This window comes from Pavona decussata, unplaced genomic scaffold (assembly GCF_977016875.1).
Source record: "Pavona decussata unplaced genomic scaffold, jaPavDecu1.1 SCAFFOLD_64, whole genome shotgun sequence".
Lineage (NCBI taxonomy): Eukaryota > Metazoa > Cnidaria > Anthozoa > Scleractinia > Agariciidae > Pavona > Pavona decussata.
This window is the reverse complement of record NW_028145484.1, coordinates 3,105,507-3,124,290: the sequence shown is the minus strand read 5'-3', so window position 1 is coordinate 3,124,290 and position 18,784 is coordinate 3,105,507. Positions and strand designations below refer to the sequence as shown.

Sequence of the window (18,784 nt, the reverse complement as noted above, 5' to 3'; positions counted from 1 at the left end):
TAGAACACGCTCGTTGGGATCATTTTATAAACCAAAAGCTGATTTGATGAGCGATGAAAAATTCAACTTTTGTTTTGCACATGGGTAACGCGGGCGCAGTTTTCGCATGCGCAGATTGGAACCCGCCATGTTTGGATTTTTCAGTTGACAAAGATTTTGTTTTGCAAACTGTATATGTTATGGCGGAAGTTCACGTTATTGGCGAAATCATCGGCGCAAGTGGATTTCCCTCGCATGACTTGTACTGTAAATGGTCCGTGCATGTTGACGGCTTGTGGAAACTTTTAGCTGGGCAAAAGGAAGGCCAAACACAAGTTGACAATCCCCAAAATGAGGAGTGTGCAAGATGGTGTCATCCGATAGACTTACATTTCGCCACCAAAGGACTCAAAGGCTGGCCTAAATTTCACTTCCAAGTGTGGCACCAGGATTCTTACGGTAGAAACGAGGTTTACGGTTATGGATATTGCCATGTTCCGACCTCTCCTGGTACTCACAATGTGGATTGCGTGACTTGGAGGCCTTTGAGTTCAGGAAAATTTGAGCAACTTCGGAGCTTTTTCGTCGGCGGAGCGCCCCAGCTGAAAACTTCGGACGCTATTTACACTGGTGCTGACAGGTATAAACTAAGAACAGTAGCCATGGGCACGGTTCATCTGCAGCTGGGTGTGATTACAAGAAACTTTGACAAGTTTGGGGTGGAATGTTAAGAAAGACACCACACAAACCTGCTGGATAAGCACTTCAGAGTTGGGAATGAAGGAAACGGTGGACGAAACAGCTGATCTGTAGCTTAGGCTGTGTGCCTTTTGGAAAGGTTTTGACAAGATTTCTACACAGCCCTGCCCCATACATTTTTGTGTAGGTGGTTTGCATAACCGCAATGTTGGTGGGCAAAACGTACAAAAGAAAATTTGTTCACATAGTTTGCATAAAATGACAGTTAACTACCAGAGCAGAAAAATATTATTGTTCCTGTCCACCAGCATGGATACCATGATGTCACATGCAAACAATCAATACAGTTTCTGGCTCAAACTCTATTCTGTGACAGTCACTGTTTGTAGAAGAGGGTTAGAATAGTATGACAGTGGTGCATGCATATTCATGCCTACACAATTCTCATACTTTCCCTCATATGCAAACCGCAAACATAAATGGACTTTAAGTCAGAAAATGTATGCATAATAATATTGATGCTGGGGCTGTAAAGAAATCTTACCAAACTATTTGCTCAAGCACAGAAAGCTGCCACTATATGTGACCATGCACAGGAAAATGTACCGTAACGCTTATCCGTTAAACAGGCAAAAACGTTAAGCATCCGTTAGTCATCCATTAGAAAGTTTTCTTAAAAACTGTGGAGGCGTTAGCCCAACCATTAGACGTTAGCATCAGGCGGTTAGAACGGAGAGTGCAGCCGTAAGCAAAAGACACGTATCCATTAGCCGTTAGCATCAGACCGTTAGACGGGACAGCATAACCGTTAGCATTTGGATGGTGATTTACTAAGTGTTCATGAATAATTATTAATTTCTACATTTTGGAATAACAAGTTTACTCTGAGATCAAAAAACGCAATATATTTATCCTCAAGATTAGTAAAACACAGTTGTTGCTTAAGTTTTAATCCTATCACCTTGGAAGTCCATTGATAACTCCTATTATTACTACGTATTTCAACAACACATGAACTCTGAACTTGAAAACCCCATTGAGAATTATGCTTTTTGCTGCTGTTAAGGCAACAAACAATATGAAAAATACGGTGCATGAACAGGACTCTGTGATGCCATTATGCTAAATTTCTTTGTTTTTCAGACAGTTTTGCTACAATGATTGATGGCAGAAGACACAAATAATGTTTGTGTCTTGCACTTAAAATAAATGTAACTTGAGAGTTGATGTGTTGTTGAAGCAGAGTGCCAATAACAGCAACTTATCTTAAAAGGAAAGAATTGAGTACTGGACCGTAGTATGCGAAAGAGCATGTCATAGCATGTCATCCACATTTATGAAACAAATTGTTTCCTTTGAGTGCATATCTAATAACATATGTCAAGTGTTTGATCATTATGATTTCCCGACCGTCATTCCTACCAATCAAATTACATGTTAAAACGTTGTTCTTTTATAAAGAGTACCGCTATTATATTCCATATTTTTAACACTTCCACACAAGGCTTTTAGCATTTATATTGATGGTTTATCCATAAAAATAAAAACATAATTTGTTGTGAAAACATTGTGTTTTGTAATAATTACAGTCTTTTCAGCTAAGATTCAAAATTGCTACAAATGTGCACAGGGAAATTTTCCTCCACAGTCAGGATGCACATAATGTATGTTGCCTTAGAGGCCTTCAGTGTGGATTTTTCAAAGAGCTCAGCTTGAACTGAGGCAAAATTAGAAGGATTTGTATGGAGTCATCTGAGCATAGCAGTGCTTTCCCTGCGAGCAGAGGCCCTATGATCTTCCTAGACTTATCTAGGAAGATCGAAGGGCCCCTGTTTGCAGGGTAAGCAGTGCTAATATCTCACCCCCAAATTGCAATAAGATGCTGATGTTTGGCAGGTAGTCTTTCTAAACACCTTGATCAATCCCTCAATTAAAAAAAATTCATATATTTGGACTCTATTACTGGCATTTTTAATGATTCCTAGTCCATTGCAGCTTGGCCTAGAATTTGGAGGACCTCTGTGTTGTTGGTAAAGGCTTCAGAGGAAATACAACTTACATTTCGGTACCATTGTCTGTACACCCACAATTTAAGAAATGATCAAACTAAAAGTTTTGAGAAGAAAGTGAATAATTGACAGCAAATTTTCCTTTCTCTATCTCAGCTTGAAGGCCATCTCTATGAGCTCAGCTCCTGAATGGCGTAGCCACATTAGATATCGAACAAGTTAACTTGAAAAAACCACATAGCAGAATAAAATAATCTCTTGAGTTGCACTAATTGCTCACAGTCCCAAATATCAACTTGTGTATGAGCTTCGCAGAAAGCAAGGTTTTTCAAATTTATACTCTCAAACTTGCTTACCTTTGAATACATAGACTGAAATTATAAATAGCTAACAAAGAGTACTAATAATTAATTTATCCATCGTGTTATAGTTCATAGCATGAATCTTTACATTTCATCATCTTCAAATCCTAGATCTTCTTCTGGAAAATCACCAACAGTAACATCTTTGGGTTTAATAAATCCCCCATATTTTGATGGACATGTAAAGTATCTCTTCCCAGCAACACTGAAAGGAAAATAAAAACAAGGTTATTGTAAAACAAATGAGATGTTATGTTTCAAGCCTTGGGAGTAAATGAAGGAGTGCATGGAATAAGGCCCTTAAAGACTTTTGATGTAAGGTCAATTCTCCTTTTGTTTCACAAGGAAATACAAGGCAATTTAGAACGAGAATCTAGCAATTTATCAGAAGTCACTCAGGGCTTTTTCCAGGCAACCCATCAAACGATAGATGCATTTTTTTCAATCATTGACACAGGCATATTCCGAAAAGAAAATCTGGGTTCTCCCAACAGAAGTCCAACTTTTGACCTTCTGATTACTTATTCTGATGCTCTACCACTGAGCTACAGGAAACTCATGGGAGCTAGGCCAATAAACTAGCAACTCCTGTTCAATGGGAGAACTTGCGTTTCTTTTGTCTGAGTTTGCTTGTGTCATTGACTGAAAAAATGCATATGGTACAACTGTACTTGTCACATTGTAAAGCAATCACCAAACTGGAAATGTGATACACCAGTGGTTGATGCAAGTCCTTACCTGCCATCATTCTTTCCAACAGGTTCATCATATTTGACACCCACCCACCAGCCTGGTTTGAAGTCTGTCTGCCCTAATGTGAAAGCCAACATTTTAAGTTTCATTGTCTTAGTTTTTATAATAAATATATCATTTTTAAGGTACCAGAGGAACAGGCTTTAAGCCAGAGATTTAAAATTGGTTGTCCAAGAGGCATACAAATGATGAGGCAAATTTTCAATGAGTTTTTCTTCTCTTTTCTTTTCTTTTTTTTCAGAAAGTGGGTGTCCATAGGATGCCTCGACATTCTTCTGAACTTCTGGCTCATTTCTCTCAAAACCACAACTTCTTTCTTCAAAAACTCATTAATAATTCATAAGCCCATTGACCTATCAAATGGTCAATAAAACATCACATGGAGTGGTTTTAAAACCGATAAAACCTCCTCCTTATTAGTATGCGGTGTTTAATGTTTTTCTCGTATGCTAATTTCCAACGTTCACAAAAGCATAATTCTTCTGAGCTCTCGTGACACCCTTTTCCAGGAATGTTTTTGAAGCTGTTCAAAAAAACTCGTAGCACGTGTCTTATCAGGGCTAAAACCACTTGGCTGCGCTTCGTGGTTTTGAATCCTGATAAAACACTGCTGCTCATGTTTTAAACATTACACAAATGCTGATATTTTTTTTTTCAAATAAGCTGATCCATAGCTTAGAACTGGTTTTTTATATCTACAGGTATAGTGTCTGCATTTACTGATGTAGACAAATCTGCCATTCGCTTTAGAACTTAAGGGTTAAAGGAGTTCTTTCTGCTTGAGGTGCTGTTTATATTTTGAATTTTACCCAAGAGAACTCTGTAGAAAATTTGACAAGTCTACATTGTGGCTCAGTTTAACAAAGTAAGGGAGTTTAAAAGATAAAAAAAAAGATAAAGATTTTATTGAAAACAATACATGGCAGCCAAGGGCTGAATTATGTACCATTAAAATGTAAGTAATAGCATACCTACAAACATGACCACACCCCTCTTGGGTGGGGCATTACTAACAGTGACCTCGCATCGGGAACCAACAGTAATTGCTTTTGCTGCAGTTTCTTCCATTTGCGCTTTCTCTTTCTCTTGTTGAATCTCCTCTGGAGTTTTTTCTTTAAACTGACCCAGTTTGTTTCTTTGTTTGAAGGCTCTGACGGAGTCTAAAGGTTTGTAATTAGTAAATTAGTATGGGTAATCAAATGATGACAAGTGAAATGAGCAAAGTATTGGAAATCCCAAGGGGTAGGGGGTCCTCAAAGGCCAAAACATTTAAAGGAAAGTATTAAGGTAAATTTGAATTTCCAGGGGGGTGGGGTGGAGGAGGGAGAGGGGCTCTTTGAGAAAATCCCCTCTGTATTGGAGATAGAGATATTTTATGGAACTACACAATACATTAATTAATAATTATTACAAATTATTAAAGAACAAAACTTCTCCGACCGGTAAGCTCAGTTGGTAGAGTGCCCGACTACCGTGCAGGAGGTCGCGGGTTCAAACCCCGGCCGGACCACCACTCAGGGTCTTAAAATAACTGAGGAGAAAAGTGCTGTCTTTGCTCTGACATCTGCAAATGGTTAAACTTTCTAGTCTTCTCGGATAAGAACGATAAACTGTAGGCCCCGTCTCACAACCCTTGTTTGTATATAACTCTGTGGGACATTGAAGAACCCACTCACTGCTCGCAAAGAGTAGGGGACGTAGTTCCCGGTGTTGTGGTCTGGTCTTTGTGTGTATACCCTCATGGTGGGCGCATTTGATCATCACGTCATGTTAAAATGTGCATTACCAGTATTAAGTATTCATTCATTCAAGTTGTCAAACTTAGGTTTATAGTAGTCTAGTTCAAATCGCGTTCATGATGCTGCTAAAAAAATTATATTGCTATTCTGCGTCACAGATGGAAGTTGATCATGAGCCCCTGATTTTTCCACAAACCACGGAGCAAACCTCAGCAAGCATATGTACATCATTACTTTACCAGCCATAAGGTAAATTGAAATTGAGTTTTAAACTAACCAGCTCTCTTGGCATAATCTTCTGTGGCCATCTCATATTTTTCTACTGCTGATATATCTTCAAACTGTCCTGCCTTTTTTGTAGGATCTTTATCAATGACCTAAACATTGCAAGCAAGTCAATTTTATTGCAGCTGTTCTTGGTGGAATCATAAGCCCATAAGTCATGTTTGAGTGCACATTTAAAGTCAAAATTTATACACTAACTTATGCTGGATTTGGACACAAACTAATTGGACCACAATGCAGCTCTTAGAATGGCACACAGGATTGGCTGAAAAAACAAGCAGAGTAAAAAACAAAAAAACAAAAAACAACCAATGAACCCTAGCCCTGAAACAACAAAGCTGCATACTAACGAAATTAGAGGTTCTAAATTAGAGCTGCGTCCAATGAAATTAGATGTTCTAAAGAGCTGCATGCTGCCTGAAATATTATTTAAAGATATAAAGAAAACTAAGAAAAGGAACATACATGTAATCTCATGTTGTCTTCCACTGGATAAGCGCCCAGTAAAGCATCCTCATTATTGAGGATGCATAGAAAGTTCCCTTCTCTGTCCAGTAATTGAACCTCCATTGTCATTGCAGAACATCCTGTTATCAATTCAAGTTTCCCCTTAAAAAGGCAACAGAAATAACAATGAAGTCATATGATGATGATGATGATGATGAACAAGTATTTAGAAGTACTAGAAGTAGATGACATAAAACATCAGTCAATGATTGACAAAACTTCAGACTGAGTACCGGAAAAAGGCCACGAAAAGTCACAAAAGCTAAACTGACCAGGCAAATACAGTGAAGGTGATTAATTCAAAAGTCAGGTTCGTTGTTAAGCCAATGATACACAGTTCAACACTTGTTGAGCAACAAATGTTGCAGCTGCTGTTCAAAAAATGTTGAACAGTGTATCATGTGATGTTGAATGTTGAAATATGCCGTTCAACATGTTGAACGTTGTTGAACGAAAATAGAGCTTGGCTCTATTCCGTTCAACACATTGCCGTAACAAGTCAACAAGTCGCAACAATGTTCAACATTTGTTGATCAACAAAAGATGAACGACGTTGAACCGTGTATCATTCGCTTTATGGAGAAGGAATTGTTACCTGGACCAAGGAAGAGTTGAGGTTCACAGTCAGTAAAGTGTGGTAGTTGACCACAATTTATAGAGTAGCTAATCCCCAAGCAGATTTCAATACACCATTTATATAGATGAAGATTGGGGAAATGCAATGCATTTCTATTCTTTTTACTTTTCAGCATATTTGTCTGCCTGTCTGAGTAACTAAGTCCCCATCCACACCAATGCATTTTCAAAAGTGTCTGTTTTCATCTCGGCGAAAATGAAGCAAAAATTCTTTTATCCACACTAGCATTTTCATATATCGTTTTCACCAGACTAAAATGCTCAAAAACAATAAAAACGGCTGGGAAATGAGATTAACATATGTTAACATCACAATACCATCATTTGGACTGATAACGATGGCATGTGATGGTTTTTACGTCACTGTTTTCAAAAGTCTCCATTTTCTCCTGTCCACACTAGAAACAAAGCATTTTTGAAACAATACATTTTCAAAAGTCTCCATTTTCACTGGCGTTTTAGTGTGGACAATAGGTGAAAACACGTCAAAACTTATGCGTTTTAAACAGAAACACATCAGTGTGGATGGGGCCTGACTGAATGGCTAACTAGTCGATCAGTCAGTCAGTCGGTTGATTGATTGACTGACTGACAGAACTGACTGACTGTCAGACTAAATCGTTCATTTAACATTTCCATTGACAGATTATCCAACTAACAATTTAAAGACTCGTGTTCTCTAACTGATAGATAAGTCAAGTAGCTGGACTGGATAAAGTAGTGATGAATATTTGCTGATTCTTGAACATTCCTTTTTTTAACTCAATAATAGGAAAAAATCTGAATGAGCTTCCATTAAGCAAAGTTACCTTCAAAGTAGCGATAGTTTCGCCCCTTTGTAGCTTCTTTTCTGACGTAAAAGAGGTAATTGAGCTCGAAATCTGGACCGATACGATACTTGGCGTTGAAATACTCGCCATTTTTAACCCTTTTTACACTAAAAACGTAGCTAAAACTTCACAATAACTATATAACGAAAGTGTCAACGAAAAGTACGAAACAACAAGGCAACTCCTTTTGATTGCGTTATCGCGGGCGCAGGTGGATTCTCATCAATGATTGGTTACAATTTATCACATGACTGCAATCAAACTATGGCGGCAAGGAAAGAACGGAGTAATTTCTGAATGCAACTTTCAAAACTTTGTTCTTTAGTGATCAGCGACGAAGCAAAATGCGCCTAAATTGTGAAATATCGATCGTTCATCGACTAGCTCCTTCGCTCAACGTACGAAGCTCAAGCAAACCGGCCCGTGCTTCTTTGGCCATAGGAAGAAAAGAATCCTCGAAGCTTGGTGATGGGACGGCGGGAAAGACCGTGTTCCTTTTAGTTTGCACGGCAAAAGAGAGAACTGGGACAAAATACAAGGTCTGTGCAAAAGAGTTGAGACGTTCATGCAACTTTCATGAGAGTAGAAAGTAATGATTTCAAATATTTTGAACATTGGTTTCTAGAAGCTTGTCATTCTATAACCTCGTTCCAGACCCCCAATGGCCTACCAGCATCTGAATACACTCTGTGTTTGGCCTTTGCAGAAGGTCATACAGTTCAATCGGACTGGCTATAGCCAATTTGATTGAAGTGGATTCTGAAAGTGACTTTTGGATTTGGGTGCTGATTCTCAGACGGTATTTACCAGCTTTTGATTCTGTCTGCAACGCAGGCTACCCACTTGGGGAGATTCCATCTTTTATCTGTGGGGTGGGGGGGGGGGGGAGGGGATGTACAGCTAAAAAATGGAATGTCCCATACCCTATCGACTAGCAAGAAACATCAAACTCAGATCAAATCATTTGAAATTTGTTCTAGGTGAAAGAAAATCTTCAGCAAGTCTTCTCCAAGTTTCTTGAAAAAGGAAAAGCAACCATTCGTTTGAAAGAGCCTCCACATGATCTGTTTATTGACAAGGTAGGGTAATTGCTTTAGTGCTTAGATGAACTTGGGAAATGATGGGGGAGGGGAAGGGGGGTGGGATACTCCACAAAATTAAAGTAGGCAGGGAGGAGTCCATAACACTGCCATCTCAGAAATGACCTCATATTTTCATTTTTTCTACAATAGTGATTGTTAAAATTTCGGACCTCATCGTAGATCAATGAGATGGCTAATTTGAGATTTTCACCTGCTTGTAAAAGCTAGGATTCAGTGTATGTCACATTTTTGAGGTTTTTGAACCAAAGATAACCAAATAATTCCCCACTGTCAATATTTATTCTAAATTAGTACAACTGATTAATTTCAGGCTGATCCATCAAGTCTCAAGACATTTCTTTCCATTCTCAAACTTGGAGACAAAGAGCTGCAAAATGTCAAACTGGCAGGTCTGGCTCCTGCAAAAGCATCTGACATTGAAAAACCCAAAACTGAAATGACGATTAAACGGCGCAGTGATTATCCCCTGGGAAAACCATTTCCAAGCACACTAAACAAGTTAGCCATCAACAACTGTGGACTGCTGCGGATTGAAGCACGCATCCTACAGATCAGAGGCTTGTCATGTTTAAACCTTGCTGATAATCAACTTAAGGAGATTCCTTGCAGAATGGCAAGATTATCAACATTGTCTGAAATAGTGTTATGCGGGAATAGAATCAAGGAATTTCCACCATCGTTGTGTGATGGAGTCTTAGTTTCGTCTTTGAAGCTCCTGGATCTCAGCAAAAACAACATCAAGCTATTACCCATTGCTTTCTGCAACTTCAAAAATCTTGTTCATTTGAAACTTGATAGAAACCAACTTCACATGTTGCCAGCAAATATTGGAAATATTTCAAGGTTACGATTCCTCTCTGTAAGTCACAATCAGCTCACGGTGCTACCACACAGTTTATCTAAATTAAAACTGGATTCGATCGATGTGTCTGAGAATCCATTTCTGGATCAAAACAACTGGAATGTTATTTGCAAAGTAGCTGTGCCTTCTTTAAAGGAATGTGCAGGGATTGCTGTCAAAAAGAGCAGGTAAATTTAATTATACAGTGTCTTTTCTAGGGGGTTGCAAAATGTCAGTGGTGAAAAGAAACAACAGAAATACCAGCAACTATTTAGAGGTCACGCAAATATACGTAGCTTTGTAATACAAGGCACTGTTCCTTAGAAACATGGGTTTCTCTGATCATACCGACATGCACAGTTGTAAAAAGAGGCATCGTCATGAAGCCAATTAAATTGAAGTTTTGGACTTGTATTCAACAGTCGGCACATGCCCAATTAGCCTGCAAATACAGCTGTATAATTTTCATCGCTCACGTTTTGAATTTGATGCAGTTAACTTGCATTTTATAACAAATTATACTAAACTTAGCAATCTTGAAATTTGTGTTATTTTAATTGTTTCAAAGGTGGGAATTTTTGGAAGGAAAAGGATGCCTAAAGTTTGTACTTCAAAACATTTTTTTTAGAAGTTCTAAAAGGGCCAGAACAAGAAATAATTCTCTCAAATACTAACTTCTCTGGTAACCAACTATATTTTATAATATACTTTCTCTTCTGTTTTAGATGCTCATATTCACCAGAGTTTCTTCCACGTTCCCTCTGCGTCTTCCTGGACACAGTTAGGCAATGTCTGTGTGGAAACTACTGCTTTACATCTTGTGTGCACCACATCATGATGATCAACATTCACCAGTTGGCTCATACGGTGGTGTCTGTGTGTCCATCCCAAAGCCACCTACCAGCAGAGGGATTTCTTTGCTCCAGGAGTTGTCTTCAGAGATTACAAAACAGTAAAAGAGGACAGTGGAGATGACAAGTTAAGCCTTTCACGACTTACAGTGATTTCTATACTCCCAGTGCAAAGCTACATTCTAGAAGAGTTGACATAAACTACAAACTAGTCATTGGAAAGAGACAGACAGATGACATTAAGGCCAATTTAAGTTTTGGCAACATACTACTCTATTTCCTTGATAAAGCGGCCTTCATCGATAAAACACCCTCATTTGGATAAGTACCCCTTTGGTGTCCTGGCTTTCGTTACTTTTAAAGGACTCGCACCATACAGAGAAAACATTGTCTAAATGCACGTGCAAAATGGCGGGGATATTCATATATTAATTTAATACGCGACGTCATTTAATGACAAATTCTAGTAAAATGCACACGCAAAATTCAACTAAAATTCGACTAAAATCACAAACTTAAATATTGCAAAAGAACGTAATGTCTTTCAAAAGTGAATCAAATATGTCAGAAGGATAACGTGCCCTGTCGATGATTTCGTCCAGATGTTATCTGCACATTTCAATGTTACAACATCCACGCATCTGTTTGAAATCTGCTTTCCAAACTCCCCCAAAACCTAAATTTAAAGTTTGTCATTTTGCGTGATTAATATTCGCGCCATTTTGCGCGTGCATTTAGGCAGCGTTTTCTCTATAATAGTATTAAAAACTGCGTAGCGTCTTGTTCATTTGATGAAAAAGGTTTTGGTATATAGTAACGCTAAGTTCGGTTGATATTCACCGACATTTCGGCAGTGCTGCCTTCTTCAGGGTGGCATGTTGAAAGTTCAACATGCCACCCTGAAGAAGGCAGCACTGCCGAAATGTCGGTGAATATCAACCGAACTTAGCGTTACTATATACCAAAACCTTTTTCATCAAGTGTTTTCTCTATATAGCGCGAGTCTCTTAAAAGTAACGAATGCCGGTGTCATGGCAACTGGAATATCCACCAACCCTCATCAAAGAAAATGAGATAGAAATAGTGCACTACGGAAAAGAAGTTTTACTGTCACAGACAATAAACCGTTCAACACTCATTCCAGTTTCTTTTTGTAAAAATCTAAACCACGAAATTTGAAATCACTACCCATGAGTGGTTTTTCAACAAAATACAACAGGCCACATATGCAACCTTTTCTATGCATATCAGGAACGCATTTCATGCATCTCTTTGTCATAAACCTTAGAAATTACATAGAGTTTAATATGTACGTTATTGTAAATAGATTCTTTATAGGCTGTCATATTAAATAAAGTTGTGCTTGCGTCAGACACTAAACTACAAGTCTTCTTCTTTTTTTTTTTTTTTTCAAAGAAAACCTCTGGAATTGGTGCTTAGCAATTAAAACTGATAAGGCCTATCGCTTTCTTATTTTTTTTTAACTCAATGCCTTGTTCAAATATTTAAACTCTACTCTAATGAACCCAAGGAGATTTTAAGAAATGGTAACTAAAGTTTGCAAGGTGCACCATTCCTGCCAGAAATTCAGATTTAGTTTTTAAGTTTTCTTCGGCAGAATATCAGCTCAAACTTTCGTACACTGAAAAAAAAATCCTTTTGAGGCGCAAAAAATCTCGATAGAATGCGAAATAAGGTCAGATAGCATTTTCGTGAAGTCAACAACAGCTCGTAAATTCGAAAAAAAAACTGAAAAAAAAACTTTCTGCGACTTTTGTAATTCTAAGCTAAAATATCCGAACAGATCATCCGCAAGATTGAGTAAGATAATTGTTTTATTGCATTACTTGATCTTGTTTATTTCATTCTGCAGGCAAATCAAAGACGATTTAATGGCCGCTACTAACTGCGAGGATCTTTCCTCTATATATTTGATATTTTATCCGCAGTTCAAAATGTATGTTTCATATATTCATAGACATAATCAGATCATACTGTATTAACTTACGCAAACGTGCTTCAAAAAGGCTACCAAACGATCTGGGAACAGAAGAGACCGAAGTGCAAGAGAAGGACAGCGCTAACTGCTACAAGTGGCCTCATCTTTGAAAACGTACACGCATGGACGGGAGCGAAAAATTGGCCGGTCAAATGAGAGTCCTGGCGACAGGTTAGAGCATGCAAAAATCAAAACATTTAACAATAAATTATCCTGCGAAATCGCGCGGAATATCGCCTGATACTTAGCCGACGAGGCCGTCCGCTCTGAGGCCGAGTTTGATAAAAACAGGGGATATTCCTCAAGATTGACCAGGATAATTGTGACTTTGCTTGATCTTGTTGATTTCATTTTTCAGGCAAATCGAAGATGATTCAATGGCCGCTATTTCTCGAGCATGGTGTATCGAGGTGTAATGGCTGAAACTACATCCAATGATTTAGCTTTTAATTTACATAGAACACTCGAGAAACAAAAAAAGTGCGTTAAGGACGGTGCCTACTATTGTTACTGCGCATACGTTCTGCGCATCACGGAAGGAGCTGCTCTAAATCTTCGTGAAACGGACTATTCAGGTACAAAATAACCGTTAGTTTTGTCAATGTATGGAAATCTGAAACTGCATAGAATGATAGTTGTCAGCTCAGGCACGTAGGGCCAGCTGTGGTGCCGCAGTTTGAAACGTGTGGTAGAGAGATTCACCCTGAATTTTTTCAAAATTTTCTCCCTCGCCGAAACGCTTACATATTTCGTTCGTGTTTTTTCGTTTTTTGGCGTTTTGAACTTTCTACCGGGTCTGTTCACTGTGCCCCTGACGAGAATGACAGACTTTCTGAGCAGGCGGAGCTTTGGTTTGCTTTTGTCAATCTATGCTGTTTCTTGATTCTCTTTTTGGTGAGCTCACTAAAATACGTGCGTAAGATTTTCAATATTTACTTAACATTAAAGTAATTAGAACTAAAGCTACATCGCTTCTCACTCGTTCCGAAAAGTTAAGCGCTTCTAAGTTTGCATTAGAATATCAGAAAATCAATCCTTATAAACGCTTATGACTGGAGGCAGGGGAACTGTCCACTCGGTCGTTCAGCTGTTCATCTACTTTCGCTGGGTCGTTCGCTCGGTTTCTCGTTCGCTCGTTTTCGCCGGTGTGCGTTCGATGGACCGTTTGGCCGTTAACTCGGTCATTCGGCTATCTGTTCGCTGGCTCGGTTCTTCGTTCGCTGGGGTTTCCGCTGGTTCGTTCGTTTGCGCTTCGGGTTTTTTCAGTTTTTGCTCCATTGGTCTGATGCACAAGCAAGACAGAAGAGTAGGAAGAGCAGAAAATTAATTTCCCTACTTTCTGCCTGCCCTAAATATGGACCTTGCCCCCGTAAGGCCCTCACCCCTCTCCTCCTACTTGTGGCAAGAAATAAAAAAAACACCCCTTCTATAGTTGTTCTTACAACTGAAGTCTACTGTCACTGAACTGGTGTGTGTTTATTGAACTGATGGTGTGGTTATTACACTTTTGATTTTTCATTGACCCCAAACCCCCTCCCCCCCCCCTCCCCTTCATCTCTTCCTATATGTCCAAATAAAATAAAAAACACTTCACCTATATAGTTATTCTTACAATTGAGGTCTACTGTCACTGAACTGATGTGTGGTTTTTGAACTGTTTGTGTGGTTATTGAACTCATTTGAAAAAAACAAAAAACTACTGTCACTGAACTGGTGTGTGTTTATTGAACTGATGGTGTGGTTATTGAACTTTTGATTTTTTCATTGACCCCAAACCACCTTCCCCCCCCCCCCCCTCTCCCCTTCCTCTCTTCCCATATGTCCAAATAAAATAAAAAACACTTCACCTATAGTTATTCTTACAATTGAGGTCTACTGTCACTGAACTGATGTGTGGTTTTTGAACTGTTTGTGTGGTTATTGAACTCATTTCAAAAAAACAAGAAACAACCTCTAAGGTACGAAATGGAATGACGAACTCTCATTAAACGCATTTGAGGTTTGGCGGCCAAACCGGCGTAAGCACGCTGAAAGCGTTGAGTTTGAAATGCCATCGGTTGTGATGGAATTGACAGCGCGCGAAAGTGTTATTTGCATTGTCAACGAGACCAAACATTTTACTTGTCACGAGCTCTCCTTTTTTCTTCGTTGTTCTATAAACCGTTTGATAAGGTATTAATTATTCCATCTCTAATTACTACTTAAGTAATTAAAATGTGACGCGTAAAGCTAATCATCTAATTAACCTGCTGTTTCGAATGCTTTGGCGTGCGTGCACTAGCGAAGATCTTCGAGCGCGCTAAAAACATGGCGATGAGAACTCGTCTTCAAGACCAGTCCACGGAAGAGGCAAAGTTCAATATCTTGAACCCGGAAGGAGCATTTACCGCCGAGGGCGCGCAACCTGGCTCCCTGCAGCAGCACTGCCGCACGTTCATTTTGCAATCCGTGGGGCTTAAGCGATTGGCGCGCATCGTCGACCTGCCGATTCCACAGACAATGGTTAACTTTCTAGCCAATCAGCTCTCAGTGGACGATTTTTATGTGAATCGGAATAACCTCAACTCGGAGCACATGGCGCACTGTGTGTATCCTGCTAAGTGCCTCCTTGACATGTCTGAGGTCTTGCTTAAGTGCATTCCACCGTGCCTCGCCGACGATCGAGTTAAGTCGACCATGGAGGCTTGGAAGGGGGTGAGTCACCCGAATATTATGCATAGCTTTGTGCATTTCAATCAGGGTGGAACGGAGATAATCGTGTTTGAGTACCCTCCCGTAGCGCTAGTGGACGTTCTCACTGAGCGACGAGAACTACGGAGGCTTTTGCCTGAGTATTTAATATGGAAAGCCTTCTGTGAACTGTGCTCCGCTCTGAAATATCTCAACGAGAAAGGAATACTTTACGAGACTTCAAAACCAGCTGAGCGCATTTCTTTTGATGAAAATGGAGCCTTAAAACTGGACAGCGGTTTACTGTATATGGTTTCTGCGCAGGATAACATGAATGCCATGGCCCTGGGGGACAATAACACGGGGTTATATTCCCCGCCGGAAGTCTTGAGGGGACAACAATTTAGTTCCGAGAGCCAAGTTTGGCTTCTCGGGTGTGTGTTGTATGAGCTCGCGGCGATGGAACCCGCTTATAAGATACAAGGCACGGATATGTTCACTGCTCTTGCTAACATAATGGAAGGCAGAGCACCGCCAGAGATCAATGACAGTTTCTCTGATGATCTCAAGAGTACGATCCATGACTGTCTTATGGGTGATTCTGATCAAAGGCCAAGTGTAGAGGAGCTGACAAACAGAGCCACGGTTACTTTGGAGAGAATGAAAGAGGGATACAGAGGACCGCAGATTGTGGATCTTTGACTGACAAAATACCAAAAAATAACACCCTTTCCGTGACACTTCTGAGAAGGATCAAAGACTCCTCCTAATTTATTCAAAATCCAAGAACACGGAGTTCTAAAACAGCACTGAAGCTTGCTCTTATAAAGAGATTTGGGTTCATACTGAAAAAATAACTTCAGTAGAGCAAACAGTGATAAGCCTTAGTGTGGTGGGATCGTTGAAACCTTATCTTACAACTTTTTCTTATTTTTACTTCAACAAAACAGAAAGGGGTGAAGTCTTGAAACGATTGCAAATGCAAATTAGGTTCACTTGTTTCAGGATGGTTTAGTACTTGTGATTGACCGTACTTCTATAAACGTATATACATCTTAGTACTATATTTCGACCGGGTAATAGTGTTCCGCGCAGGTGCTGAGTTGATTTGACTCATCAACAAACTAATTACCCAAAACAGGCACTTCAGCAAGTTAGCGCTCATTTGTTCCTAACGAAACTACAGCTTACATATCGATGACCGCTCTTGTTAATGACCTGTGAACTGTTTTGCCTCTTCACGATATCTCGAAGGCGAAAATGTACATCAAGCTAAGTAAAGAGATAAAATAAAACAGACATAAGTTTCATTGTGTCTTTTCGCACTGTGTTCTAGCAAAATTTGAGTAACTTTCGATCTGCTTCAACTCCTTAGTTAACTTACAGTTCGATCGAGTTTCACTCCAAACTGGCAATCTCTGAACTGCCACAACTGACAGAGGACGGCACCTCCTCCCACCTCCCCTCTGGTGATAATGTAACAAAACATTTTCATTTCAAACTAAGCACTAACGCATGCGCGGTCAAATAATTAATTTAAAATGGCGCCGAAAGCCACAAACGGTACACTGCGTAACCAATAGCCAGTTCCAGGCTCTCAGTTGGTGGGATAGACGCAAAGAAAATTGGCCATATTTCCAAGTTGCTTTGAGCCTCATCACGAAAGTTAAGTGCAAAGTTTTCATGTGAAAAATAGTTTTATTTGCATATGAATGGAAACTGATATTCATTATAAAAACTGTGCAGGAAGCCTCGCTTTCATAATGAGACTTAAAGCAACTAGAAAATGGCCTATTGTTTGCGTTACGTACCAATGGCGAGGAAAAATTTCGCGAACAGAATAAACGAGAAGAGACCGGCAAGAGAAGGGGTGAAAGAAACCGTATTCTCTCTGTAGTCTCGCCCTCATTAGAATTCAAGAGTACCTGATGGAACCGCTCGACTAAAAACCCGCTCTGCAGGCTGGAATAGAGCTGGCTGTGAACTGAATACATTAGACGGTTGACTGGCTGGAACGTTTCGTTTCGTTGCTGAGATTTTTTTATCAAAACGCTTAAAAATGCGTCGTTTGTTTTTCCTGCCTATCAGGACCCCTGTCAGGTTAGTAAAAAATATCAAAATGGCTGAAAAAAGAGAGAAAAATACAGCCGACAGCGGTACCTCTGGACAGTTTGCCGGAGCGTTGTACCATGACGATTCACCACGAGATTTCGGCCCGCGGTTCGCTTATGCCAGCTGGAGATGGTTCCGTGATGCTTTCCGATACCTTGTCCCCGACAAGACAGTGAGGGAGGGAAAAGTCGGCCCTTAGACCATATGAGACAGATCCATTTCGTAGGCACCTCATTTCCACCTTACTGACTTAAACTGAGATTCAGCCATGTATATATAGGACAATGTAGCCATTTTGTCTTCCATGTGGTACGTTTTGGGGTTTGAGCATGCGCACGGGCTAAAACGATATATATAATGACAAAAGGATGACTCGTGGTCAAGCGACACGTAGTCTTGGAGGAACCACTAGTCTTGAACTCCTTTGATTTTCATTCTTACAATTTTTTTTGCCGTTTTCAGTACCGAAAACGATATCTCCTTCGATGGATTGTTGATATTGTTAAGGGAATCATGTCGGCACTGGAAGAGCTCTGTGAAAGCCGTTGCTATTTCTCTGTTTTGTATAATAGGTCAATAAGTCAGAAAATGTGCCACATTTGTCACTATAACAGCTCAGATGCTACCTTTCGCCCCTTCATGTCTGTTCAAATCAATAATCCTAACCCTGGCATGGACCGGTTTCTGCTTCGACCGCTGGTAAGATCAATTGCCTCGTGATGAATGCCAGAAGCTTAAAAAGTTATCACAAAACAGCACAACAAACTGACAATCCGTATGCAAGCTCGCTTCCAGGAACTGGTGAACGCCCAAAACTCTGACGTTATATGTGTCAATGAGACATGGTTGAACCAAAATATCAGCAACTCTGAAATATTGCATTCTGGCTTTACAATATTTAGGAGAGATCGGTCTGATCGAGGTAGTGGTGGAGTTATCAGAACAGCCTCCTTCAAAGCTGTCAAAGAATTTAAACCTGAATCGGAAGCCGAGCTGCAACAGCTTGAGATCATTTTGCCGAAATTACCACGTTTACCGGTCAAAGAATTTTATTCTGTTCTTGCAATAGGCCACCCTGTGAAGACCCAAGTTGGATGGATGTATTCGAGTAATTTTCTGCATGAAGTTTGTGACCAGTTTGACAATATGGTAATTTCAGGTGACTTAAATTTGCCAGACATCCTCTGGGACTCCATTGACAGCGCATTGGGTGTTAACGAACCAGCCTTTATTGAAACCCTTCACCGGACCACCTCTTGCCGACACAACTCAATAAAAAACCCAATTGTGGCAACAACATACACCTTGTAATCACGAGCGTGCCCAACCGTGTCAATGTAACCGCGACATATTGTCTCCGACCAAAAGATACGGGATTTTTTACAGACTATAGCGTCATCATTTTCCAG

At 39.8% G+C, this 18,784-nt stretch overlaps 4 protein-coding genes across 4 annotated transcripts; 3 read left to right on the top strand and 1 right to left on the bottom strand.

Moving 5' to 3' along the window:
• The first annotated feature begins 29 nt into the window (after nucleotides 1–29).
• LOC146478486 (B9 domain-containing protein 2-like) lies at nucleotides 30–2,170 on the top strand. The gene has a single exon (XM_085112051.1). The coding sequence runs from the start codon at nucleotides 54–56 to the stop codon at nucleotides 708–710; it is 657 nt and encodes a 218-aa protein (XP_084968177.1). The 5' UTR covers nucleotides 30–53; the 3' UTR covers nucleotides 711–2,170.
• LOC146478485 (tubulin-folding cofactor B-like) lies at nucleotides 1,566–7,987 on the bottom strand. Its single transcript, XM_085112050.1, has 6 exons — nucleotides 7,779–7,987; nucleotides 6,292–6,435; nucleotides 5,819–5,918; nucleotides 4,774–4,962; nucleotides 3,788–3,860; nucleotides 1,566–3,254 (listed from the first exon to the last, which is right to left on the bottom strand). The coding sequence occupies exons 1-6, from the start codon at nucleotides 7,887–7,889 to the stop codon at nucleotides 3,134–3,136; spliced, it is 738 nt and encodes a 245-aa protein (XP_084968176.1). The 5' UTR covers nucleotides 7,890–7,987; the 3' UTR covers nucleotides 1,566–3,133.
• Nucleotides 7,988–8,060: 73 nt separating this feature from the next.
• LOC146478484 (leucine-rich repeat protein 1-like) lies at nucleotides 8,061–11,962 on the top strand. The gene is made up of 5 exons (XM_085112041.1): nucleotides 8,061–8,338; nucleotides 8,780–8,878; nucleotides 9,213–9,931; nucleotides 10,469–11,352; nucleotides 11,592–11,962. The coding sequence occupies exons 1-4, from the start codon at nucleotides 8,144–8,146 to the stop codon at nucleotides 10,716–10,718; spliced, it is 1,263 nt and encodes a 420-aa protein (XP_084968167.1). The 5' UTR covers nucleotides 8,061–8,143; the 3' UTR covers nucleotides 10,719–11,352; nucleotides 11,592–11,962.
• Nucleotides 11,963–14,833: 2,871 nt separating this feature from the next.
• On the top strand, nucleotides 14,834–16,573 carry LOC146478483 (serine/threonine-protein kinase Nek7-like). The gene has a single exon (XM_085112043.1). The coding sequence runs from the start codon at nucleotides 14,901–14,903 to the stop codon at nucleotides 15,963–15,965; it is 1,065 nt and encodes a 354-aa protein (XP_084968169.1). The 5' UTR covers nucleotides 14,834–14,900; the 3' UTR covers nucleotides 15,966–16,573.
• Nucleotides 16,574–18,784: the final 2,211 nt, after the last annotated feature.